The sequence below is a fragment of the Saimiri boliviensis genome, chromosome 6 (genome assembly GCF_048565385.1).
Source record: "Saimiri boliviensis isolate mSaiBol1 chromosome 6, mSaiBol1.pri, whole genome shotgun sequence".
NCBI lineage: Eukaryota > Metazoa > Chordata > Mammalia > Primates > Cebidae > Saimiri > Saimiri boliviensis.
Window position 1 is genome coordinate 77,947,836 of NC_133454.1, and position 27,985 is coordinate 77,975,820.

Genomic DNA, 27,985 nt, shown 5'->3' on the forward strand with positions numbered 1-27,985 from the left:
CTTGGGGACCTACTCAGGGCCAGGGTATGTGCTCTCCAAGAGGGACGACACCCCAGGTCTCACCTCTGGCTGGGGCTGGAAGCTCTGAGTTGTCCCCTTCCTCCCAGCTTCTTCCCCTAAAGCCAACCTGTTGCTCCCCTGCCCAGCAACAGCGTATGCTGGAGGCCCCACCCTGCTCTGTGCCCTGCCCTTGAGAGGCAGAGCGGAGGAGGCTCCAGGTCTGTGTCAGTCACATGAACAACGCAGAGTAACCTCCCCGGAAACATTCATAAGTTTAATCCACGCCAGTAATAAAATCGCATTACATTTCTCATAAAATAAATGTTCCCATTTATATACAGAAGACAGACTGTACAGGCCCAGCCTGGCCCCAGGAGGGGTCACACACAGACGGGCGGCGGTGGAGGAGGAAGGGCCATCCCTCCCATTAAGGACGGAGAAGTTGTAACGCAGCAGGAGAGCGGCTGGCCAGCCTGCACTGGTAGAGTACCTGGCCGGCCGGCCACGCAGGTGGGCGGGTGGGCAGATGGGCTGACGGACAGACGGGCCTGGAGGCCAGGCGCCAGGCGTTACTGAACTTGAGATTCAAAGGTGCCATTGAGCTGCCCCTCCTCATAGTCCATCTGACACAAGATCATGTTGTTCTTCAGGAAGAATTTGTCTCCCACACAAAATCTGGAAAATCGAAGCAAGAGAGAGAAGCCATGGGGTTGGAGGGTCCCAGTGGGTAAGAGGGGGCTGCAGACAGAAGCCAGCATGGCCCAGGAGGTGGGCTATGTGGGAGGTGGTGGGGGAGTTTGTTCCTTGAACCTTCCAGAGGGGGCAGATAAAAGTCCCTATAGCACATCTGGGCGATTCCCCTGGGCCAGTGCCACCGTTGGCCAGGCCCTGCAGCGTGGGGTAATAGGACAGACAGATGGTTGAGCCTGGTCTCCTGTGGAGGTGAGTGTGGGGTTGGGGGTTGGTGGAGAGGTACAGGAACAGCCTACCCCAGTCCCAGAGAGGGAGAAAGGGAAAGATAGACAGAAAAAGAGCAAGAGGGAAGAGAGATGGAGAAGGGCGGAGATGGGCAAGGAGGGAGGGATAGGATGCTTGCTTTCCCATCCCTCTGTCCCTCTCCCCAGTTTAAGACGATGGCTCAGTACAGGACATTCTTCCTCTCAACAAAATCGGTGGTTACCTGAGCATCCTTCTAGGAAGTGACCCTGTTCCACTATCTCCTCTCCTACCCAAGGAAGGCCCTTCTTTGGTCTCCTAGTCCTCCCCAAGGACTGGAAGATTCCAGTCCTTTCCCCAAAGATGTCCCCAGGGTGGGTGAAGCCTTTAGTGAGACCCCAAGGTCGCTGGCCTAGTTCCAGCGGATCCCAGTCCAACCACCAGGTGGCGCCGTAAGTTCACGGAGCCCTCCTAGCGGCAGGTCCGGCCAGGGCCCCCAGTCAGACCAGCGTTCCCTGTAGGTCCCTCTGAACCTCACTTCCTACCTGACCTGAGGGCTCCTGAGAAAAGCACCTGCCTTCTGGTGCTAGGCCTCCCAGGGCCTCCCACAGGGCTAGGGCACAGAGTTGGGGCCAACAGATCAGAAAAGAGGCTGGGCTGGAACCAGAATCGCAAGGGTGGGGTCAGGAGAGAGTGGCCACTCCCTGAGGGGACTTTGCCCTCCAGATTTGGGAACCCCTTCCCACTGGAACATACATGCACACATATACACATACTACACACTGGATAAAGGGGCATGAGGATACATTATCCCATGCACATGCACATTTAAAACATGTATACAAGCCAGCGGCAGTGGCTCACATCTGGAATCCCAGCCCTTTGGGAGGCTGAGATGAGCAGATCACCTGAGGTCAGGAGTTTGAGACTAGCCTGAACAACATGGTGAAACCCCATCTCTACTAAAAATGCAAAAAAAAAACATTAGCTGGGTGTGGTGGCACGTGCCTGTTGTCCAAGCTACTCAGGAAGCTGAGGCAGGAAAATCACTTGAACCCAGGTAGTGGAGGCTGCCATAGGCTGAGATTCTGAAATCATGCCACTGCACTCCAGCCTGGGCGACAGAGTGAGACGATCTCAAAAAATAAAATGAAACATGTATACACATGTATACTCACCTCATCATGCACACACATTGCACAAATACACACACACCTCCAGACATTTAAAAACACATGTACATCTGCATATCACAGACATTTAAAGCATGTGTACAACTGCCTATTAATTCCATCATGCACGTGTGCACGTAACATTTATAAATACACATGCATGCACATGCACGCTCACTATGCGTACGCAGTAAACTCAGGCACACCTCCATTACATTCACACGAAAATGTGCCACACAGATGTGCACATCCAGTATTTGAGTGCACATGTTTGGCTACCGTGCTTACACACACATAAAACACATAAAGCAGGGCCGGGCATGGTGGCTTAAGCCTGTAATCCCAGCACTTTGGGAGGCTGAGGCAGGCGGATCACGAGGTCAAGAGATTGAGACCATCCTGGTCAACATGGTGAAACCCCGTCTCTACTAAAAATACAAAAAATTAGCTGGGCATGGTGGCGCGTGCCTGTAATCCCAGCTACTCAGGAGGCTGAGGCAGAATTGCTTGAACCCAGGAGGCGGAGGTTGCAGTGAGCCGAGATCGCGCCATTGCACTCCAGCCTGGGTAACAAGAGTGAAACTCCGTCTCAAAAACAAAAAAAAACAAAAAAACCCCAAAAACACATAAAGCACATGCACGCTCCTAACCTGCACACAGCGCCACATACACACACGCAAGCTGCCTTTGCATGCACATCCCCACCGTGCCCCTGGCCCATCCCAGCAGGCCTCAGGCTGGCGTATCAGGAGTGTGTTGGGTCTGCCAGTCCAGCACTGACCTCTGGTTGCAGAGCTGGCAGGCGAAGCAGTCGAGGTGATACACATTGTCCCGGGCCCGCATCACCATCTCGAAGGCTGGGATCAGCTTGCTGCAAGCAGCACAGTTCCCTGTGGTGCCAAAGAGCCTGCCGAGGGAAGGGCACAGAGGTCTCAGCAGCATTCTGGGGAACTGGGTGGGCAGGGGAAAGGGGTTGCCTCCAGGGTCCTTCCCATCCTCCAGCTTGTGGGCTTGGCAGGTGGGCTCATGAAAGGAGGTAAGAGCACCGAGGGCAGCATCTATATTCTGCCTGGAGAGCTGGCTTCCAAGAAATAGGCATATCCCCCTCCAGGGAGGGTGTGTAGGTGGTCAGGAGCTGGCTGTCACTGCCCATCCCAAGGCCCCCTCCCAGGCTCCCACAAGGGTCCTCAAGCCCTAGAGTCACCAAGAGAATCCTAGGCTGGGCTTTGAACAAGGGCTCCAGACCCACACAGGCCTAAATTTCACGGACAGACAGTGGATCTTGGGCTGTGTGTCCTCAGGCAAGTCGGTGAGTCTCTCGGAGCCTCATTTACCTCATCTGTCAAAGTCCGAAACACACCTTTCATGGGGTGCTTGTGAAACCCCTTGTACATTCTCAGTCACAGCTCACTAAGCAACCACCTAGGTAGTGCTCACTATGTGTCAGCCACTGTTCTAAGATCTTTACAAAGATTAACTCTTAATCCTCACAACAAACCTAGGAGGTGATACTATTATTATTCCCCACTTTAAAGGTTTAAAAAACGAGTCACAGAGAGAACAGCTTGCACAAGGCCTTGCTCCAGAAGGTGTGCTCTAAACCACTGTGTGATGTTTTTCTTACCGTTAACATCACAGTGTTTTTTATTTTATTTTTTTTAAAATAGAGATGGGGGTCTCACTCTGTTGGCCAGGCTGTTCTCGAACTCCTGGCCTCAAGTGATCCTCTTGCCTCGACCTCCCAAAGTGCTGGGACTACAAGTGTGAGCCACTGTGCCCTGCCAGAGTTAAAGTGTTTCATTAGATCCTTTTTCCATGACAAACTCACCGTGTCACTTGCCTAAGTCCCTTTTTTCCTTTCTCTGAACCTCAGTTTATCCTGCTGTAAAATAGGGACGGATGATTGTATTCAAAGATGCTGTAAAACAGAACTGATGTCCAAAGGAAGCTCCAAGGACATCTGGCACCAATGCCTGAGGCAGGCATCCCTCCTCTTAGCTGCTGGCTCTAAAGCTCTAGGGACAGGGAGTTTACTCTGTCCCCATGCAGGCTAACACTTGGCTGGATATCCCAATGGTCTGAGCCACCCCAGCTCCTCCTTGCTGCTTTCCTGCACAGGGATGGAGCAAGCCCCGAGTGAGGCAAGGAGGCTGAGAAGTTGGGGGAGGCCCTTCTAATCCCTGAAGGATCCAGCTCAAGCTCAGGCGCCTGCAGATGAACTTGGCTCCATTATTTATCAGCTTGAGCTGCCTGGTGGCTCAGATTAAGGCAGACAAAGGCTGGGCCACAGCATCTGCCTGCCAAGAGGGACTTTTCTTGCCATCAGCCCAATGAATAGGGCTGCAGAGGGCGCAGGCTCTGGACAGTCATTCGCCAGGGCTGAGCAGCTCAAGGAAGCCACGCTCCTATCCCAGCCCAGGGGCCTCACTGGCCCTACAGTCATTCCTTGCCTCTGCCAGAGCAAAAAAAATTACCTTCTGTCCCTAGTAGCTGCTAGGGCCCTGGATGCTTGTGGGTGCGTTTTCCTGCCAAGTGCCTCCTGAACTGTGGACCTCCCCCTCCAAGTCCTGTGGAACCATTCAATGGTCTGTCACGTCGTCCTACCCTGAAAGGGTTGTTCCCAGGTGATGCCCTAAACCTCCAGACATGGAGGCCCCTTCTAGGCCCTCAAGGGGTGAATTCCCAGGAACATTCTTTTCTTTTCTTTTTTTCTGAGACAGGGTCTCACTCTGTCACCCAAACTGGAGTGCAGTGGCACGATCACAGCTCACTGCAGACTCAAACTCCTGGGCTCAAGCAATCCTCCCACCTCAGCCTCCTGAGTAGCTGGGATTATAGGTGTGCAGCTATTACACCTGGCTTTTTTTTTTTTTTTTTTTTTTGTAGAAATGGGGTTTCACCATGTTGCCCAGGGTTGGTCTCAAACCCCTGAGCTCAAGTGAATCGCCTGCCTCGGCCTCCCAAAGTGCTGGAATTATAGGCATGAGCCACCACGCCTAGCCTGAACATTCTTCCTTAACCCCTGCTCCTGGCTTCAGCCTCTCCCCTCCAGCCCTGGCCAGGAGCACCAAGTCACAGATCCTGTTTTACTGCATCACTTTTAAATGCGGGTGTTAAAGAGAAGGTGCAGGCAGGTCAGTCAAAGGATCCTTGAGGAAGTGGAGGAGCTTCCATTGATAACCTCCCTTTCACAACATGACCAGACATGGGCAGAGAGAGCCTCATGAAGCCCTTGCCCCGACCTGTTAATTAACGCAATGGGCCCGCAAGCCCAGCCACAAGCCCCCCACAAGCCCAGCCACCATCCAGCAGCCTGCGACAGAGCCAAATGCAGGTGCTGGGTCTCAGCCAAGGCCCTGCTTTGTGGCCTCCTTCCAGCCTTGCTGATGTCATAAATGGCCTCAGGGAGGGTTAATTGGGGGAGGCGGCCCCAGGGAATAGGATCCAGGTTGTGGGGAGGGTGAGTGAGAGCTCAGAGGAATGCAAGGCAGGGAAGTCTCGTTCTTTCACCCTTCATGGGGGTGGGGAGTAGTCAACTGAGGCCGGGAGAAGGTTAGGAGCCAAAGGCTCAGAGCCAGCTCCAACCCAGGTCTCCAAGCCCCAGCAGCAGTGGCCTTGCTCCTAGGATATGGCCATCTGCCAGGAGCTCTGGGCAGATGGATGCCTGCTCCCAAGGACCACCTGGAAAGGAAGGTTGGGCACTGGGAGATGGGTCAGAAGGAGACTCCATCAGGGAGGAGGGGCCCAGTTAAGTCAGAGCTTACAACGTGCTTCTCAAAGCCCCTCTGAGGTATCCCCTCCCAGATTTCAAAACAGGTGGGTCAAAAGCACCTGGCCAAGGCAGAGGCAGAGGCAGGCTGGGCCTCAGGAAGCTTAACTCAGGGGCCCAGGGTTACAAATGCCTGCCCAGACCTGTGTTGAGCACTGAGTCCAAGGATGCAGAGACGTGGCCTGCCCTCAGGCGACTTCTCAGACAGCTGGGGCGAGCAGCGCAGGGGCGGGACATTCAAGAATGAGGCACAGTCACACTGGGGCTGAGGATAGGGGCTTTCTGAGCAGGACGAGGGCTCGGGGGGTGGCCCACCTCAGGTAGTCACGTCGGCACAGAATGAGGTTGGCCTTGGTGTAGAGGGTGGAGCCCACCTCGCCCAGGCGGCAGTCGCAGCAGGCACACTTGAGGCAGTCTTCGTGCCAGTACTTGTCCAACGCCTTCAGCAGGTAGCGGTCCTTGATCTTGCGGTTACAGCCCGCGCAGCCCTTCTGCTTCCCTTTGGGTTGGACGGAGAGCATCGGTACACCTGCAGATGGACAGACAGACAGCAATGCCGGATGGGCCCTGTAGCTCTGGGCCTCAAGCAATATCCCCCAAGAATGGGGAGCTCACTGCTTGCTGCTGCCTCCTCTAGGTTTGGGGCTCCCAGGAGCCCTTACTTTCTCCCCAGTAACCTCCTCCCCTGGTTCTGGGTCCTGCCCTTTGGGCTGCATGGCACAGCCTGTTCCCCTGGCCCTGTGAAGGTCCCTCCGGAGGCTGCTCTGCTCCAAGGCACACAAAGACCCCAGGCCTGGCCTCCCTGAGCTGTTCCTCCCTGCCCAGGCCTCTATCCCCTGTGCGGTCTGATCCGGAGTAAGCCCGAAGCCTCGCCTTGCAAGGCCACCATCACATCAGCTCTTCCAGCAATGAGCCTAAGAAATGTGGTCTCCTCAGGCCTGTGAGGTCCACTAGAATCTCCAGATTTTTTTGGCAACTTGTCTTTCTCAAACTGATAGGCTACAGCCTCTTGTTCTAACCGTGTAGAACTGTGGTGGCATCACAAAGGAAGTGAGATGCCCCTGGAACACTCCCAGGAAGGGACAGCGGCTCTGGGGGTCCTGGCAGGTAAGAGGAGGCAGCTGGCGGGGCCTGGCCAGGGCTCCCCTTGGGGGCGCTTCAGCCGGTGTCACACCTCACCTGTTCTGGCTTGGGGGAGGGCAGGCTCTGAGCCTCTGGATCCTTCCTCATTCCACCAGGATTAGGATCTCTCAGGCATCAGCCCCTCCCAGGGCCCATACCGGCTTCTCAACATACACGCAAGCCCCAAGCACAAAGGGCAGGAGCCCAGCACGAGGTTTACCACGGGGCAGAGGCTCCCATCTCGCAGGCAAGCACGTGTGCTCACACATGCCCCTCACGCGCATACACAATGTACAGGTGTGGGCACGAAGCGACAGAGGCTCCCAGTCCCGCCTCCTGGGACCACAGTGACAGTTGAGAAGATGGGGACAGATGTACAGTAGCCTGGACATCCATGTGGCCCCGTGAGGCTTGGAGGGAGGTGCGGAGAGCCTTGGAAGCCCTGCTCTGTGACTTTGCAGGGCGGGAGCCTGTGGGAGTTGCCTGAGGACCCTTGTGAAGACAAGGAGGGTGTGCACGCTCTGTCCCTGACTCAGGTGCAGCTGGATGGGGGAGTGGGCTCTAGGCCAGCCCCTCTGGCTTTCCAACACTCCCCCGGAGGCTGTCCTCCCACTGGCCCCATCCTCTCCAAAGGACCCCCGCTCTCTCCAGGGCTCTGGCCTTCCTCCCATCCCCTGGTGTCCCTCCCAATCCCCGCCTTCCTCACTGCCCCCAGCCTACAGTCTGAGCAGCTGGGCCGCTTCTCTTCCTTTTGCTTCCCTCCTCCTGGGGCATCCGGGGAGAGCCAACCACAAGACGCCTTGGTATCAGAATCCACAGATGTAAGGTCAGAAGAGCCCTCAGAGTTCTCCCAGTCAAATGCTCTCATTCTACAGATGGGGAAACTGAGGCTCAGATAGTTACAGCGGCCCCAGGGCTCCTTCCCGTCTCCTGTGCTCGCTCTCAGCCCAGCTGCCTCCTCAATCTTCTCCTGGACAAGTGAGGCTGGGGAGCAGGCACCCACCCACAGGCTGCAGGGCGCAGGGCCAGTGGGCCCCCTCCTCCTCCTCCGTCCAGTCCCCGCAGGGCCTGTTAGCTGGGAAGTTTGCCGCCTAATTTCCTTAAAGCAGCTGTAAAGGTTAACTGGTCTGAGAGTGGGATGGGGCACAGGATGACTGTTCTTGGGCTTCCTGTGTCTCCTCCGGCAGGGCCCAGCCCAGCACAGAGCTCTGAGAGAGCCCAGGGAGGGCAGCTGGGGAGCAGGTACCCCCAAGAGCTAAACAAGTCCCGGCCTACAGGGAGGTGTGGGGAAATGGGGGAGGGGTTAAAACAGCTGATGGGGAAATGAGGGGGCTCCCAGGGTAGGACCTGGGCCAGGGTAGGGCCAGGGTAGGGCTCCAAGGGCAGGACCTCATCCCTAGGCCCTGTGCAGGGATCGTGCCGCCAGCAGAGATACACATTCAAAAACCAACTTGGAAAATGCCGGACCAGGCCGCTGATCCAGCCCCTAGCAGGCTGATGCTCCTGTGCTCAGTCAGGCTCGCCGCAGGCCTGGCTCCCTTCCCAGTGGCCCTGAGCTGCTCCCAATGCGCTACACTTGGGCTGTTACCAGAAGGTGGGTGAATGGCTGGAGCATCCGTACTTGAGATACCCTAGCTCTCTAAATTATAGCCCACAGTGAAGGGAGACCATGAGAGACCCCAGCACTTGAAGCACCTGCCCCACCCTCTCTTCCATCTACCCTGGCTCTTGGACAAGCCGGTTTTCCAAGCTGGGCCCCCAGTATGTTTTCCTGGCTCCCACGGGGCTGTGAACTACAGCGCTAGCCCACAGTCTCTCCACTAGAGAGATGGGGCATCTAGAGGACCCTGCAGAGCCATGAGGGGCGAAGCTGCCAGCTGCCTCAGGCCCCTCCCTGCTGCCCGTGCCCAGGCTGGCCCTGCACAGGCAGGTTACCTTAAGTCCTGGACACCCCTCTTCTGGGTTGCTGAACTGATTGCTGGGCTCTGGAGAACTCTTAAAGAAGCCACACAAGCAGCCTGGGTGCAGTGGCTCAGGCTTATAATCCCAGCACTTTGGGAGGTCGAGGCAGGTGGATCACGAGGTCAGGAGTTCGAGACCAGCCTGAACGACATGGAGAAACCCCATCTCTACTAAAAATACAAAAAATTAGCCGGGTGTGGTGGCACATGCCTATAATCCCGGCTACTCCTAGGGAGGCTGAGGCAGGAGAATCGCTTGAACCCGGGAGGCGGAGCTCGCGGTGAGCTGAGATAGCGCCATTGCATTCCAGTCTGGGCAACAAGAGCAAAACTCCATCTCAAAAAAAAAAAAAAAAAAAAAAAAAAAGGCCACACGGCTTCCGCCAAAGTGCCAAAGTGTCCCAGGTCCACTGAGACGTGGAACACCAGGGTCAGCCTGGTGGAGGAGGCCCCAGAGCGTCTAGAGACCCCTGGGTCTACAGACCTCCCAGTGAGAAAGGCTGGTGTCCTGGGGGAATCCTGAGTCATGGCGGCCCCGTGGGATGGGGCTGGGACCAGACTGTAGGTTTGCAGTCCAGAGCATAACCCCCTAGTCTCTCTGGGCCTAAGTTCCTTCATCTGCCCATAAGAAACATTGAAGCAATCCCTTGCTTCTCACAGGAGGTCTGGGGGTCAAACAAAACAGTGGAAACACCCTTCCTCATGGGACACCCATGCTGTGTCTGCTCTCACCGGCTGGCCACGGAGACTTAAAACACTCCTGGAAAGGGGGAAGGGCTTTCAGGAGGGGCTCTGCAGTCTGCTCCCCAGATGGAGGGATAAGCTCCCCACAGGGTCTGGGCCCTTCCTCCTGCCCTGCCTCCCATGGTTCCCACCTAGCCCCCCAGCCAGTCTGCCAGCCTGCCCCCTGTGGACACCTCTTCCCTCCCTCCTTCCCCAGCCTGGCTCTGGGACCTGAGCCTCGGGCCATGCACTTTCCATTAAGGAGATAGCATCCCTTTGCTGAAGTCCATTTGGGATCCATTTTAGTGTTATCTAAAAATCAAATCTACATGGTAATCCTTTTAATGTACTCCCGACTTTAGAAAAAAACCGCTTTGCGCTCCTTCAGGAAAGGTTTTAAAGCATTACCCAGTAATTACTACTCACCCATGAAAACACTGATATTTTACAATGGCTGATGTTTGCACCGTCGCGCACGCCTGGGCACACACTCAGATGCATGTGCTGTGCCCAGCAGAATAAACCAGCCCACTCAACTCAGGGTCACCCCTAAGTCTCAGGATGTGGGGGGAACGACATTCGAGAGGAGACAGGCCGAACTCCAACTCCTACCTCTAGCAGGAGGCAGGGCTGCTGGAGGAAGGAGGCAGCCAGGCTCAGAGAGAAGCCTCCCAGTCTGACTCATCTGGCTGCCAGACACTCACCCTCAGCTCTTTAATCTGGGGAAGAGCCAGACAGTCCAGGTGACTAGAGGTCATCCCGCCCCTCCCACTCTCTCCGTCCCGCTGGGAGGAGAAACGCCCTGGTCTTCACATAGACCCCAGAGTAGTCCACTGGGCCAGACCTAAGTCCCCAGTGACTCTTGCCCACCTGTCCCAGCCCAGCTGCCCCTCAGCTCCAGCATGTGGACTTCCCCAAACTGCCAAGCCCACAGGCTCCTACTCCGGCTTGGATGGCAGCCTGGGGGACACCTACCCCAGTGAGTTCCTCCAAAGCCAGTCTTCCACCCCAGAATGTCGACCTTACCCAGCTCCAGGTCACTCCAAGCTCTGCCCTGTGGATCCCCTGCTGGAAGCTACTGTGGCCACCCCTGGCAACTCCACTGGGCATCTGTGGCCCCTGCCACACGCCAGTGTGTCCTGCTGGGCACCGCTGGCCCTGCTCTCCACAGGATCCTGGAACACGGCTCCTCTCCCTCCCACAAACGGATCTTGTTTGCTTCTGTCTGGGGCCTTCACTCTGCTACTGCCCCAGGAAGAAACGCCTTTGTCCTGCCCATCCCTACTCTCCCCAAAAGGTCAGAGTCAAGAGCAGGGCTGAGGCTAAGAGTTCAGACCTTGAAATCACAGGGCCTAGTTTCAAGTCTGGGAACTGCTCCATGGCGCTGAGGGCCTAGATTAAAGCCCCCACCTTCCGGCTTTAATGTGTGTACTGGGGGTATGTACTGGGGGCCACAGTGGTCTCTTTCCACTCAGAGTGTGCTAAGGATAGAATGAGGTTAGGCGCATCAGGCCCAGGGCACAGTGAACAGGAGCTGATCGTAGTATTAGCACTCACCCCAGGATCCCATCCCTGCTCGGACACTTGCTTTTTCTTTTTATTATACTTTAAATTCTAGGGTACATGTGCAGATTGTGCAGGATTGTTAGATAGGTATACACACGCCATGGTGGTTTGCTGCCTCCATCCCCACATCATCTACATTAGGTAGTTCTCCTAATCTTTTTCTTTTTCTTTTTTTTTCCTGAGATGGAATCTTGCTCTGTTGCCAGGCTGGAGCGCAGTGGCACAGTCTCAGCTCACTGCAACCTCTGCCTCCCGGGTTCAAGTGATCCTTCTGCCTCAGCCTCCCAAGTAGCTGGGACTACAGGCACGCACCATCACACCTGGCTAATTTTTGTATTTTTAGTAGAAACGGGGTTTCACCATGTTGGCCAGGATGGTCTCTATCTCTTGACCTCATGATCTGCCTGCCTTGGCCTCCCAAAGGGCTGGGATTACAGGTGTGAGCCACCACGCCCAGCCCTAATCTTTTTCTTTTAACTTTTTGTCTCTTGACATAATTTCAAACTTTCAGAACACTTGCAGAAATAGTAGAAAAAAATTCCTGTAAGCCCTTCACCCAGATTCATTACACATACCATTTTACCACATTTGATTTATCCTGCATCTTTCTACCTACCTATTACCTACCTACTTCCCTATAATTATTTTCCTAAATCATTCGAGAGTTGGTTTCAAACAGGAAGCCTCTAGACCTCCAAATACTTTTGATTTGCAGATGCTTTGCTGAAAACAAGGACATTCTCTTATATAACCACAGTATGAAAATCAAAACTAGAAAATTGTCATTGACATTATTATCATCGAATCTATGGACCTCATTCGGATTTTACCATTCCTTCAAAAATATCATTTATGGAAAAATCCTGGGCCATGCATCGCATTCAGTTGTCGAGTTTAGTCCACTTACACCTGGAAGAATTCCTAAACCCTTCCTTGTGTTTCAAGGTGATGGCATTTTTGAAGAGTACAGGCCAGTCATTTCATGGAATCTCTCTCAACGTGTGTTTGTCTGATGCTTTTGGACTGCATGACCTTAGTTAACACTTTGGTTTTTTTTTTTTTTTTGTAAAATGGGTATGAAAACAGCACTCATTTCAGTTATGATGAGGAAGAATGGAGTTAACCTATGTGATGCACTCAGGCCTAAGAACACAGTAAAAAGTTAGCTCTGATTAGTGTCACCTCCTCCACACAGGGACAGGATGACCCCAGTCACAGCTCCACCTTGGGTTCCTGAAATAGTGAGACACACTTACTTTGAGGAGCAACCAACTGATTTGATGGTTCTACCATGATTAAAGTCACCCTGGCACTGGCCATAGTCCAGCCCCTCCCAAAGGCCAGTCTAGTGGTCATTGAAAGTGTATATAGAAGGAAGCCACCTCATCTGTCAGACAGGCTGTTCCAGTGACCAGCCACGTGGGAAACAGCTGCTGTGGCAGCTCAGAGGGTGACAGCTCCAGGGCAGGACCCTCTGGCTGCTCTGGGGAGAGCCCTGGAGGCAGGTGTAGCCTTGATATATATATATATATATATATATATATGTGTGTGTGTGTGTGTGTGTGTGTGTATTTTGAGACAGGGCCTTCCTCTGTCTCGCATGCTAGAGTGTAGTACTGTGGCCACAGTTCACTGCAGCCTCAACCTCCTGGCTCAAGCGATCCTCCTACCTCAGCCTCCTGAGTCAGTGGGACCACAGGCATGTACCACCACACCAGGCTAATTTTTGGGGGGAGAATTTTTTTTTTTTTTTGGGTAGAGACAAGGTCTCAGCTATGTTGCCCAGGCTGGTCTCTAACTCCTGGGCTCAAGCAATCCTCCCACCTCAACTTCCCAAAGTGCTGGGATTACAGGCGTGAGTCACCATGCATGGCCCTTGGTACTTCTCATAATCTCTCAACGTGCCTCAGTACTGGTTCCAAACCAGCACCCAGGCATTCTCTGGCCTGGGCTGGGAAGACTGAGCCACAGGCCCTGCCCAGAGCCCACACAGCGCAACACAGCTCCTAGAGCAGCTTTGGAGCTTCCCTTTCTCACCATGGGTGCCCCAGCCCTCCTCTGGGGCCAGCAGGGAGCCTGCAGTGGGCAACCTGCCGGGGGATGGCAGCGACGGAACGCCCCCCCAGTGGTCTGCCTCCAAGAGCTGTACCCACAACCGCTTACGAGGTAGGTACCATTATGATCCCCATCTCATGATGGGAAGACTGGGGCTCACAAGAAAGCTTGCTAAGTGGTCAGTTAGTAGGAGACAGAGCTGTCATGTGAACCATGGAGGTCTATCTCTAGGGCCCAAGCACTTGGCTCCGGTGCTGTGCTGCAGGGCTGCATGCTGAGGGTGCTGAGACCCAAGCAGACTTCAGAGATTAGGAGACACGTGGAGAGGATGCAGACTCTCACCACACAGCTGCAGGACACAAGCGCAGCAGCACACAAATACTTCCCCGTGTCCATGTGATCACACACCTACACTAGGTCCACGTGAGGAGGGACTGTGTCTGTTGTATTCTCCCCACAACAGTTTATTTCAATACCCAGCACAGTGCTGGCATAAAGTAGGCACTCAGTAAGTTGCATGAAAATACACACCCATGCATGCATGTGTGTGTGCGTGCGTTTGGGTGCACTCACGTAAATATACACTTAGGCATAAATACACACATATGTGCAAAGCAGCCGCATGCACGTTTAGTCTCTTAAAAGACCACGGTGTCAAAAAGTGGATCAGAGCTTAGAATCAAGCTCTGATTTCAACAAAACCTACAAGATAGAGGCCTAAAGATGGAAGGAAATGGAAGACCATGAACCTCTAGTATTACCCACATGGACCCACACGGAACGTCAGAAATTACCCAGAAAGGCAGTCCCACAATCCGCATGCCTATTGCGGCTGCTGGAGGCGGGGAGACTCACTTTCTGGGTCCCGGGTGTCTGGGTCCCTGCCACCTGCAAGGTGCTTTGCCCACCAGGACCCACACCCAGGTCTGGGAACTGCAGAGTAGGATCCCAAACCGAGCCTACCAGCAGCCCCTCCTCGGTGTCAATCCTCTTTAATAAGGAAATTTGAAAGTGTAATCTAATTCTGCAGAATCTCTTTAAATCTCGTTTTCTCAGAAGTAACTTCATTTCGCACGGACACATTCAGCCTTGTGAGAAGGCCTCCATTTCACACCAGTTTTATCTCCACAATTTCTCGTCTCACTGCACTCCTATTCCAGGGCCTTGCCATGCGGCAGGCGAGGCCTGAACTAATAGCATTTCCTACTCATTTGGAATCAAAAGCCAACAAGAACAACTGTTGAAACGCGTGGCTACAGCCACCCAGAGCACACTCATTACCGCCCTTCTGCACACCCACTCATAGGCAGCGTGTTCACTGTGGGGATGAGGGAGAGTCAGGGGCTCCCGAGGCCTCCAGCTCCCCACTGGGGCAGGGAGAGGAAGGCTGAGAAGCTGAGCTCGGCCCATGGGGTGGTGGTCAGCTCAGTGGAGGAACTGGAAGCTGACTCTGGTGCTACTCACCTCTCAAGGGAGCCTGTGAGAAGAGGCGGGGTAGTGGAGGCCCTGAGACTCTGGGCCCCGCAGACACACAGCCTGGGCTTGAATTCTGGCTTCGACACTTCCCAGCTCTGCCTCAGTGTACTCACCTGCTAAATGAGGACAGCCTACAGTAAAGGATTGAGGATTAAACTGGGTAATGAACATGAAGTACTTATGACAATGTTAGGCATAGTAGGGTGAAGCAATTAGCTGAGAAAATTTAGGTGTATCTTATGACCCAGCAATTATATTCCTAAGTATATGACCAATAGAAATGAGAGCTTATGACCATCAAAACAGATGTACAAAAATGTCCATAGACGTTTTCTTCAAAATAGCCCACTAAAAAGGACACAAGTGTTCATCAACAGTAAAATAGGATAAATTATGGTATATTTGTACAACAGAATAGTATGTAGCAATGAAAAAGAATGAATTACTAATACATACTACCTGGAGGAATCCAACAATATAATATTGAATGAAAGAAGCCACACCCAAAAAGGTACATACTGTATAGTTCCATTTATATGTAGTTCCCAAACAGGCAAACCTGATCTGATGTCAGAATAATGGTTGCTTGGGGTACGAGGAAGACATACTATCAACTGAGAGGAGGACAAGGAGCCCGAGGTACTGAAAATGTCCTCTTTCTTGATCTGAGTGTTCATATTGGTGCATCCATATATAAAAATTCACTGAGCTGAATATTTGAGACTTTGGAGATTTTCCATCTTCAGGCCTCTAACTTGTAGTTAAATAAATATATTTAACTGCATCTATCAGATAGCCAATTAACAAAAGGAACTAAGATGGAGATGCCCTCCATCAGAGTGCTGTATGCCTCTTCACAAACCCTACCGTTTACTCAGCAGTCACTGTGCCAGGTGCTGGGCTAACCATCTTACATTGTTATCTCAGTGAATCTTCACATTAACTCTGATGTACTAAATGATGACCTCCATCTCACAGATGAGAAGACAGTGGCCTGGGAAGTTTCAGGTCATGCAATGCATCTAGAAGGCTGCAGGGCAGAGATTGGAATCCTGGCCTGTCAGACTCCAGAGTTCAAGTTCCCACCTAGTACACGCCCGGGGCCTCCCTGCACAGCCTGGATTCTCCTGTGCGGCCTGGATGCCAGAGGGTGCTGGGGTGAGGCATAGGGGCCATGCTTAGATCGGGGCCTGGGTTAAGATCAAGAGGAATGACTGTCCATGGGTGGACCATAGGACTTTCCCACTTATCTGTTGGTCCTTCAAAAGCTATGACTACTGTGGGGTCTTAAAAGGGCTTCTGGGCAAAGCTGGCAAGGGGACATAGACAAGAAACTAAGTAAAAAGAGGGCATAGGACTGGGAAGGGAGCAGAGGGCCATGAAGAAGCACAGCCAAGATGTCTGCATTGCAGCTTTGAGAAGTACAAAGAAGACTTGAGATGGCACATGTCCTCAGGAGGAGGCTGGGCTGGGGGCTCCAGACCCAGGGCTATAATCGTGGTGGGAGCCTCAACCAACAGCCAAGGGGTAGGGGGAGCAGAGAGGGCCTGGAGACAGGCTCAGCTCAAGGTGAGACATTTGGAGCAGAACAGGTCCTGGAGAGGGGCCCAGTTCAGGGTGCAAGTCCAGCAATGCTTGCCTGCTGTAAGTGCCAAGCCCCTCCTGCACTCTAGAGCCCACCACAGGAGGGAAGGCCTAAGGGAAGCACTGTCCAGTCACATCCCCAACATCTGCAGCCACCAGAGTCATGTTCATCCAGGTGATAGTAAATGGCATTACCCCTTACTGAGTGCCTGCTCTGTACCAGGAATGTATGCTTGTCATGATCCTGAGTGCAGAGAAAGCATGCAACTTGCCCAAGGGTAAAGCTACCAGTGGCCGAGCGAGGCTGCAGGTTCAGGCTGCTGGCCAGGAGGCATCCACACCCTGCCTGCCATGTCCCCAGACACAGGCAGCATCACATCATCTTTTCCTGAGTGAACTTGCACTTGGACCCAATCTGGACCCTGCCAAAAGAAGAAGGCTCTGAAACTCCCCTCGCAGGAATATAAACACCCCTTGTCAGGGCAAGGTTGGGCTGCTCATCCCCAGAGCCCCTTGCAGAGGGGCCATTTCCTGTGCAGGAGTATGAAGTGGGATGCCTCATATGCTACATTTTTGCAGTATGTTTTGGTGAAGAATCTCCTATCCTTAGTAATGCTGCATCTGAAGCCTGAACCCACCATGACATAAAAGGACTGAGGCATTTCCATGCATCCCTCACAGATCTTCCTTGTTGAGGGAAGCTGAACCCAGCACAGCTTGGTTTGGGGCAACAGCCTTAGGGGACTGTCGTAGTCTATTCAGGCTGCCAGAACAGAATACCCCAGACTGGGTGGCATATAATCAATTGAAATTTATTTCTCACAGTTCTGGAGGCTGGGAAGTCTGAGAGCAAGGCACCCACAGATTCTGTGTCTGGTGAGAATCGCTTCTTGGATTATCAGATGGCCATCTTCTTGCTGCATCCTCACATGGCAAAGGGGCAAGGGAGTTCTCTGGGGTCCCTTTTAAAAGGGCACTAATGTCATTTATGAGGGTTCTGCTCTCATGACCTAATCACCCCCAAAGGCCCCACCTCCTAACACCATCGCACTGGGTGTTCGGATTTCAACATCAGAATTCTGGGGAGTCACAAATACTCAGATCATAGGGAGCTTGCAGGAAGGCCTGGATGCCACACAGTGATTCTGGAGCACAGTTATTCTGAAACACGGTGATTCTGGAGCACGGTGATTCCAGAGCAGGTGTAGATGCTGCCTGCTCTCACAGCCTCACATAATTTTCTGCAGTTCTTTAGTGGGGGAAATTCAGAAACATCAGAAGCTGCATGTGCTCACTGGAGTTTGTCACTTGGAATGAGGCTTACATTAATTGCATAGTTATCTTTAACGTGCCCTCCTTCTCCAGGATGGGTACAGGCATTTTCTTTCCATTCTTTGGTTGTCTCTAGAAAGTCTCAGACACAGCTCAAAAGCAACAGGTCCAAAACAGGATTCTTGATTTCTTCCCCAAACCTGGCCCCAGTACCCTCACCGCAGACTTCCTCCCTCCCACACATCATCCACCCGGCGCTCCAGCCAGAAACTCAGTGTCGTCCTCAGACTTCCATCCTCCTCACCCCTTTCCCTGCCAGCTCTTGTCCCCCATCCCACCTTCCTTCTCCATTGCCACAGCCATCACTGTCTCTTGCCGCACTATCATCAGCATAGCGTTGTGTCTGGTACCCACAGCCCATTCTTCACACAGCAGCTGGAGAGACCATCCAGATAAACCAGGGCAGGTTACTGCTCAACTCAAAACCCTTCCATAACATCCAGTGGCCTGAGAATAACAACCCGACTCTCCATCCAGCCTGTAACATCCTCATGTGGTCTGGGGTCTGCCTCCTTCCCACACTGTGCTCCAGCCGCACTCCAAACTCCTTCCTGCCTCAGGGCCTTTGCACATGCTATTACCATCCCAGAACACCCTTCCCTGCCTCTGCCTCTGCATCTGCTCAGCTCCTTCTCATCTTTAAGCTTCAGCTTAAATGTCGTCTCCTCAGAGAAGCCTTTCTTGACCTCCTTCTTTCCTTATTTAAATGAGCTCCCCCACTTCAGTCATTTCCTTCTGAGTTTTTTTGAATCACAATTTGTAATTGTTTTATTTTTCTGTGAGCTTCCAAAAACAACCAACCAACCAAACAAACAAACAAACAAAAACAAAGCGTGATTGATTGGGTACTCATAAGAACAAAAGCCCCATGAAGGCTGCTCTCGGGCCCTACGTGTCCTGTCTGCTATTGTGTTCCCAGAGTTGAGCCCCACAGCAGTCACTGTTTAGCCGTCAGTTCAAGTCATGCATGAAGAGACTGAATGGAATCTATCCAGGTATTACTGACACGAGTCTGCTGGCCAGGGGTGGGCCAATCCACATAAGCAGGGCCCCCAGAGATGGAGCCTTAATCAGGCTTGCTGCTGCCTCTGTGCCACGCCCCCTAGGTACCTGTAACTCTGTGGCCCTAACAAACAAAGCAGATTCAACCACAGCAGCTCCTGGGTCCTGCCTGCCACAGTCCAGGCTTTTGAGAGGCCATCTCACAGCTCCAGCTGAGGAACCACAGCTCTATGCAAATATAAGCCCTTTAGCCCTTAGATAAAAGAGCAGCAGAAACCCATCCTCCAGCCCCTGCCTCCACTGCCTCCCTTTACACATTAATACCCATTCTCAGCCCTCAGGGAGCAGCGGGTATCTCTGTAATTCCAGCAGCTCTGGCTGTCACCCATGGCACAGACCTGGCCTCCTCACCCTCTACCTGAGGGTCTTTTTGGCTTACAAAAATACTCTTCCCTGTCAGCATAGTCTGAGTCTCTGGGGGCCAGTGGGAGGAAGTGGCCCCTGGAGTTTGCTACAGAAAAGCCCTGGGCCCAAGCCTGTCTCGATCTGTAGCCTCCGCCAACCCCCATCCCATCCTGGGCTGCTGGAGCCAGCCCCTAGGGTCCTTAACAGCTTGAAGCTACACATCCGTGGGGATCAGGAAAGAAGCATCTGGAAGCTGTGGTCCCCCGACAACAACTCAGCTGCTCCCTGGGCACCGGCAAAGCCCACGCCACCCATATAATGAAACAGGGCTCCCAAGAGGCCTGCAATCTCCACAGAGGAGGAGGACATGGACTCTCAGACGAGTCTCAATTTCACAGCATCAGGGACGTGAGCACCAGCGCGCTGAACCAGAAAACGAGAGTCTGGCAGGAGCTGCAGACACACCGTGAGCACCAGGGGATGGGAGATTAGGGCCCTTCAAAATCAATTTTGAATTCAAACTTTTAAATGTGTTCTCCAGGCGCAAAGAGAGGACCCTCCCAGCAAGCTGGGCCTAGCCAGCTGCCGGGTCCTGCTTCCTTCTTGAAGCCCCCAGGGCTCATCTGCTAGCCACTGGGTGAGGGGAGGAAGGGTTGGGGGTTAGGAGGGGGACTCCAGGCCTCACCCCCAGGAGAGGCAGGGATGGGAGCCCCTTCGGCTCTGGCTGAGACAGCACTGTCTCTGGGATGCCTGCCTGAGGCGTTGCCCCGGGGCTTCCTGTTGAGGCCCTGGGGGTTGCTTCAGCCCTTCTTTACAGACCTGGATAAGAGAGAGATGCTGAAAGCAAGGCCCACAGGAGCCAGATCTCCCTTCAGCCCCCGCACGGATCAGTGGCTCAGGGAGCATCCGTGGATGAAGCCGTTTAGAATACGAGCTCTGGAGTCAGACAAGGATCTGTATCCTAGACCAGCCATGGGCTCGCAGGGAGAACATCCTTGTTCAGCGGTGAATGTCTCTTCTGGAAACCTGGTGGGAGAATGCCTGCTGTGAGTGTCTGCAGTATGGTCCCTGTGATGTGAGGGTGGTCTGAAGCCCCCAGGTACAAAGGGAAAGTGTCATCCTGTGTGAGAGTCACAGGGTGGGCCGGGTGCTGGGCAAGCTGGTGTGGGTGCAGGCTGCATTATCCAGAGCACAGAGTCTGCAGCCAGGGAGCTGACAGCCACGCTGTCTGTGATCTGTCAGACCATGTCTGGAGTACAAGAATCATCTGGGCCCTGTACCCAGGTAAGGTGGACAAGGAGGACAGGGCAGTGGGCCTCACCAAACCAGAACAGACTGATGTAGCCAAACCCTGGAGAGGGCCCCAGGCCTGTGAGTAGGACGGTCTTTGGAGGCACGGGCCCACAGAAGGTGTCCCTGGCAGCTACAGCTGTGGCCCCCACTCCTGTCTGGGTCCCTGTTGAGCCCCATTTGTGATTCCCAGCCTACCATCAGTTCTCAGTGCATTCCCCATCTCTGGGTAAGGAAGCTGGTCTGTGACAAGAGTCCTTTAGATCACTGACCCCAGACCGAGTTTTCCAAACCCCTGGCTAGCTCCCAACTTTAAGCCACACTCCTGACACACAAACATGAACGACTGTGAACCACCCTGTGGGTAAGAGACAACAGAATGCAGTCACTGAGGCCTTAAACCTGCAGGAGCTCCACGAAGAGCCCTTTCTGGAACAAGGGGCTCTGGGAAAGGAGGCTGGGGTCACCAGACCACATACGGGAGAGGAGGCAGGGACTCCCCAGCCCCTCCCAGCCCCCAGCTTGGGAGTGGGCTGCTGGCTTTCCAAGGAAATTACAACACGGGCCTGGGTAATGCTCCTCTTAGTTACAGCATAAACTGCGGCAATAAAGCGTACCTGGGGAATGTTTAGAGAAAGCACTAATGATTTCTTCCCTAGTGGTTAATAAATTCACTTCCAGATCAATTTGTTCGCGATAGAGCCCCGTGAGCGGAACCTGCACGGCGGGCACAGCCGAGTGTGTCTTTTTCAGTATAAATGATTTATTATGATGATTAGCAGCACATAAACAATTTAAAATACAACGCTAATTAGTTTGGGGAAGAAAGGAGGGGAAAAGCCACCCTGCCTCTCTCCCCATTATGTTCTACTTCCCTAAGTGTGTACTTTTTAATTAAATCCAAATGTCACAATAAATTTAAAGTGTTTTATTACCACTCGGGCTAACTGAGGCAGTCATGCAAGCCCCCCTTTCAGGCATCTGCAGGCTGGCCTGGGGGTAAGGGCTGGGGATACCAGTGGAGCCTGTCCGCAAACTCCGAGCGTGGCAGATCTCTTGAGCACCCTGGAAACCCCTTGTGGTTCTCAGCAGCCCCAGGTCAGAAAACGCTGGGACTTCCCAGGGGACTCTCCACCTTCTTCTTACCTTCCCGGCCAGCCCAAGTGAGATCTCCTCCTTAAAGCTGCTCTGACCAGCCCAGAAGCCAGCCATTTCTCCCCGATAGCCCCACAGTACCCTGCACCCTCTTCACCCCTCCTCATGTGCCCTATAACCTTCTACCAACTACTTTGCATGTGCCTGGCATCATGCCCGGCACTTCATGCGCAGCATCTTACCAAGTCCTTGTTGCGGTGCTATAGGTTGTAATTATTGCTTCTATTTTGTGGATGGCGAAACTGAGGCTCAGAGAGGTGGAACAACTTATTTAAAATCACACAGCTAAAAATGGACTTTCGTAACATCCTTTTCCCTCTGATAGCATGCTCTGCTTCGGAGCCTACAACTGGCCCTGTCTGGGCCCTGCCTTGCTTAGAGACACATCTGAGGCAGGGGTTCAGGCCAGGGACTTGGACTCTGGTGAATCTGGGTTCCAATCCAGGCTCCGCCATCGACCCACATTGTGAACTCAGTCAAGTCATTTAGCCTCTCTGAGCTTCAGCTTCCTCATCAACACCACTAGAGCAATAACATTCAACTTTCAGGGCTGAAGAATGAAAGTACCTAAAGCAAGCAGAAGTCCCATGCTATCCTTGACATACTATGCATGTAGCAGTTATTTACAGAAGCCCTTGAGGTGAGCAGAGATCAGTACTAACTTCACTTCATAGATCAGAAACTGAAGGCAGCAGGCAAAAGACTTACCCAAGGTGCCAATGAACCCCAGGAGCTTTCCTTCTTCACCGGGAAAGTCTAGGCTAAGGGCAGCCTCCCTTCCAGAAGCTCAGACAACCAAGTATGGCTTCTCTCCTAAGCACTCATGTGCTATTCATTTGAATTTAAAAACAAATATCCCTAAATGTGTAGTTTTCATATGACCCAGTCTGTTAGTCTGCCTGAGGCTGGGTAATTTGTAAAGAAAAGAGGTTTAATTGGCTTACAGTTCTGTAGGCTGTACAAGCATGGCTCCAGTGTCTGCTCCTGGTGAGGCCTCAGGAAGCTTCCGATATGACAGAAGGGGAAGGGGAGCGAGCAAGTCACATGGTGACACCAGGAGCAAGGGAGATGGGGGAGCTGTTGCACTCTTTTAAGCAACCAGATTTTGAGTAAACTGAGCAGGAACTTACTCATCACCAAGCGGGTAGTGCTAAGCCATTCATGAGGGATCCACCCCCATGATCCAGACACCTCCCACCAGGCCCCACCTGCAACACTGGCAATCACAGTTGAACATGAGATTTGGCGTGGGCAAACATCCAAACCGTATCACCCAGCAATTCCCCTCCTAAGTATAGCCCCAGGAAAAATGAAAATATAGGTCGTAACAAAAACTCGTACATGAGTGTTCCTAGCAGCATTACTCACAGCAGCCAAAAGACACAAACAACCCAAATGTCCAATGTCCATCAATTGACAAGTGAATAAATAAAACATGGTATGCACGCGCGCGCACACACACACACACACACACACACACACAGGAATGTGATTTGGCCACAAAAAGAAATGAAGTACTGACATAGGCCGCAACATGGAGGAATCTTACAAACATGGTGCCAGGAAAGCAGCAGATACAATAACCACATACTGCATGATTCCATTTCTGTGAAATGTCCAGGACAGGCAAATCTACACAGACAGAAAGTAGTTTAGCGGCTGCCAGGGAGGGAGGAAAGAGGAGTGAGTGCTAATGGGCTGAAGGTTATTTTGGGGGTGATAAAAACGTTCTTAAAGTAGATAATGGTGATGATTGTACAACTCTGTGAATATACTAAAAATCACGAATGTATATATTTTTAAAAGGTTAATTTTGTGGTATGCAAATGATAAATCAATAAAGCTATTATAGAACAAAACAAACCAAAACAAAATAAATATTCCTTTGAAAACAGGAGCAACTCGTTTATAAAATATTCAGTCCTGGGGTCAGCATAGGGGGACAATAAGCGGTGGCAGCTAGATGCTTCCAGGTGGGGGGATCTGGGAGACCCCACGGCCAGCCTCACAGCAGGTAGGCCCTGGTTACCCCAACTCTTCTCAGCCCATCTGCTTCCTGCACTGCATTATCGTTTTGTCTTCCCAGGTCTCTCTTTGCTGAAATTTCTGCATCCTTCAAGGACTATGCCCTATCTCCAAACTGAGCATGCCCGTGGTGGAGGGATTCCCTCCCTCTTTCAGGACCTTGAGCTTATCCTACCTTGGACATCATGAGTACATAACAGTATGTGCATAATAATACGTGCATAACGAATAGCATCATATTGAGGACTTTCAGGCCCCCAGGCAGGGTTGGGTAAGGAGTGCTGCCCTCTCCAGGGTCTATGAGACCCACCTGGCACAGGGATGTACCAGCTCAGATCCAGGCCATGAGGCTAGGAAGGAAAGCAATGAGGCTGCCTTTGAAGGGGGAGAGCACCATGCCCAGATGAGAGACAGCACCCTTTGTAGCTAATCTGAGAGGGTGACTCAAAAAAGATGAAGCATTCTGGCCAGCAGGGGAAGCTGGGGCCACACTGGGGCAGGGGCACTCGCCTGTCCCAGAGTTGGGAATGAGTGGGAATATACTGAGAGTAGTCATAGCCATTCAGGCCGCATCTCTGCAGAGGCAGAACAGCCTCCAATTCTCCCACATGTGGACAGAACCCTATGGAGGTGACAGGACAGCTCTGGTCACTTGAAAGGAATATCTGGGGGTCCAGGTGCAGTGGCTCACACCTGTAATCCCAACACTTTGGGAGGCTGAGGCAGACGGATCATGAGGTCAGGAGATCAAGACCATCCTGGCCACCATGGTGAAACCCTATCTCTACTAAAATACATTAAAAAATAGCCTGGCATGGTGGCACTTGCCTGTAGTCCCAACTATTCAGAAGGCTGAGGCAGAAGAATTGTTTGAACCCAGGAGGCAGAGGTTGCAGTGAGCCGAGATCATGTCATTGCACTCCAGCCTCATGACAGAGCAAGACTCCATAAGAAGAAGAAAGAAGAAGAAAGAAGAAGGAGGAGGAGGAGGAAGAGGAATAATAATAATAATAATAATATATCTGGGCCTTGAAGCAAGTGGACACACGTTCATTTTCTAGTCATGAGGCCGGTTCCCTAAGTCTACAGGGATTCAACATGAAATGCTGTCTTGGGAACCTGCCCCTTAGGGAAACTACCCTTGAATTTCTCTAAATTTCTCTCCCAAAGTTCTTTGAGGCCTAGGGCTGAGAGGATCTCTCAAGGTACGGGGTGGCAAGAGTGCATGCTGCAAGTGCCCTTCCCTTTATGCAGCCACTGTGTTCTCACCCGCAGCTCCTTGAGTGGGCACAGTGCTGCCTGGCTGGCAAAATGCATGGAAACATTTTCTCTCATTTGAGTTCTGTGCAGGGGACAGGAAGGATGTTCTGGGTCTTAACTTATGTGACTAAGGCTCGGAAAACTTAAGTGGTTTGCCCAATACCACATAGCAGTGGGTGGCAGAGCAAGACTTGCTGGAGATCTCCCAATCAGAGGACTGCAGAGCAGGACTGAAATCCACAGTCCATGCGTGTTACCTCCCAAGCCAAAAGACAGCTACCCCTACAGCAAGTGGTCAGGCCCTCATGCCGCTGCTGTTGCTTTCAAAGAATTCTAAAGATTTCACGTCGGCATGTGTCTGAGCTGGTGCTCTTGGGGGTTCTCTCTCCTTGGGAGAGGGAGTCCAAAACCTTTACCATGTAAGGGAGGGCAGGATTCTTAGTAGGATGGACTACAGGGAGAAGAAGAGTGTGTGCCCTTGAGACAGCATGGAGTGGGCTGGTGGGTCTCCAGGCCCTGGGGAGGCAGGTGGGCATGGTGCCCATGCACCACTATGCAGACAAACCACTATACAGACCACTAAACAGACCACTATACAGACCTCTCCCCTGAAGGGCAGCTCATTGTAGACGCAAGCCCTTAGGCATAGTTCCCAGAACACACGGAGGTGCTCTGCAGCCTCAGACAATTCTGCTCCTCTCTGGACTGATCTTAGTTGAATATAATTGGGGATGGACTGGATTAGAAACAGGTAAAGGGGACAGACATGGTGGCTCATGCGTGTAATCCCAGCACTTTGGGACGCTGAGGTGGGAGGATCACAAGGTCAGGAGATTGAGACCATCCGAGCTAACAGTGAAATCCTATCTCTACTAAAAATACAAAAAATTACCCCGGCATAGTGGCACATGCCTGTAGTCCCAGCTACTTGGGAGGGAGGCTGAGGTAGGAGAATCGCTTGAACCTGGAAAGTGGAGATTGCAGTGAGCCAAGATCGCGCCACTGCACTCCAGCCTGGCGACAGAGTGCGACTCCATCAGAAAGAAAAGAAAAGAAAAGAAAAGAAAAGAGAGAGAGAGAGAGAGAGAGAGAGAGAGAGAGAGAGAGAGAGAGAAAGAAAAAGAAAGAAGAAAGAGAAAGAAAAGAAAAAAAAAAGAAAGAAACAGGTAAGAGTAGGGAGACCCTGAGCCACGCCTCTTTCCCAGAATCAGCAGCTTTCATGAAAGCCAGTCAGAGAAAGAACATTGGTCCAGAGTGGGAGGGCCAAGAAACACTTAACTGACAGATCACAGGAGGCCAGAGGACTCAGGGACTGACCCACAGGTGGCTGGATAGGTCTGGACTTGCTGCCTCCCTGGCCTGGTGACCTCCCATCTGCCTTGGGCCCACGGGCTTTGGCTCCCTCCCTCAGAGCCTAGAAAGCCAGGATCATGAAGCAGCAGAGGGAGAAGTGTAGTGTCAGGGAAGCTTTCAGGCCAAAGCTGGGCTGGGCAAGCAAGGGCCTCAGAGACAAAGCTGGGCAGGGACAGGCTTGCAGCCAGAGACTCTGGTCTACCTTCCCTGGAGCTCAACTCCAGCTCTGGCCACAAGTTCAAGCCCCACTACGGGGAGCTAAGCAGCTCCAACCAGGATCTTGACCACCAGGAGACCTCAGATGAGCTACTATTCTCAAGGCCAGAGCTTCAGCACAGTTTCTCTCCCAGAACTCAAGTACCTCCTCTAAGCAACCCAGACCTCCATCTGCCCCACCCCGCACAGACCCAGACTGCAAGCTCCGTAGGAAACTGAAGGGAGGCAGGTAGGAGTGTGGGGCCATCTGAAGCTGGAGGGATAGGCAGGGGTCCCTCTGTAAAGCTGAAAAAGAACCCCTCCCTCCCCATCATGTGCTGCTTTCTGTGCCTCTAGTTTTATCCCCCTGCTCCCATTTGCTCTTCACAGAGTAATCCAAATGGTCTTAATAAAATGTAAATTTGAGCCTGAGTCTTGCTTCTACCTAAACCCATTCAAAGAGTTGTTGTACTTTATGTCCCATTGTACACATGGACATAAAGATGGGAACAACAGACACTGATGGATGACAGGATCCGACATAACCTGAACCTCAGCATCATGCAATATACCCATGCAACATGTAACAGACCTGCGCACATGCCCCTGAGGATGCAGAGGAACTAGACCTCCTACCTACGGCCTGCAAGATTCTGCACGATGCAGCACTGCCAACCCTGACCACCCCTGCAGCCTCACTGATGATACCCCAACCTCAGTCACAGTGGCCTCTCCAATCTTGAACTTGGAGTTCCTTGTCCTCTCTACGGGACAAAGGAATACTTACGATTCTCTCTGATCCTCTCCTGGCTTCCTTCACCTGTGAACTCATTCATTCCTTATCCACTCAAGGAATATTTACGAGGCATCTACTAGTAGGGGCTAGCCCTTACCATCTACATTTTGATAAGAATTATACCAACACTGATGATTTTTTTATCAAGAAAGTAACTCTTAATGAGCTTCATTAAGTCCATTTAATTCCTTGATCACTTTTCTGTTCATTCATGTTAAACCCTTTCTTCACCCTTCCCCCCTTTAAAAATTTTGTTGCAATTATTTTCATTGTGATCAATTATTTTTAAATGTTTAAAGGTGACTGTTGGCTTATGATCAGCTTTTGGCTCACATCAAATTTCACAAATTAGACTTTTCGCCATCACTGAGATTTCTTTTCTGGCAATTATTTCTACCAGAAAATGTTTCCTGAGCCAACTTCTGCAGATGTAAATTTTGTCAGTAAGATTTGATTCTTCTGTCAATTTTTAGTCAATAACATACTTTACCAGGTGCAGTCTTAGTTGCTGCCAGTTTTACTTTGTGTTAATTATTTCAACGAATTTTAATTTTTTCCTGGATCTCTTTATTGAGAATAATATCTCAATAATACTAATGATACCTTATGCTCATGTAGAAGCATATTTTAGCAGTGATCTGATAAAGCATTCTGAGGATCAAAGAGTAGCATGAAAACATCCTTGAGGCACAAAGGCAGGTCAAAGCATTGAACTCTGCATTTGGGAGGAGTACCAGCTTGGAACCAGGTACCTGAGGGAGCCCTGACCCCTGCCAAGAAGATGCCTCGCAGATGGGAAACAGCTTCT

General features: G+C 52.0%; 1 protein-coding gene across 3 annotated transcripts in view; it reads right to left on the reverse strand.

The window, feature by feature from the left end:
* Nucleotides 1-248: 248 nt before the first annotated feature.
* The window catches only part of LMO1 (LIM domain only 1), a 45,956-nt gene continuing 18,219 nt past the window's right edge, over nucleotides 249-27,985 (reverse strand). For all 3 annotated transcript variants that reach the window (XM_039470942.2, XM_039470941.2, XM_074401060.1), the window contains 3 exons: nucleotides 6,193-6,406; nucleotides 2,890-3,015; nucleotides 249-675 (listed from right to left, as the gene is read on the reverse strand). In XM_039470942.2, the coding sequence (XP_039326876.1) occupies nucleotides 570-675; nucleotides 2,890-3,015; nucleotides 6,193-6,406 (446 nt within the window). In that variant the 3' untranslated portion in view covers nucleotides 249-569. The remainder of the gene's footprint in view (nucleotides 676-2,889; nucleotides 3,016-6,192; nucleotides 6,407-27,985) is intronic.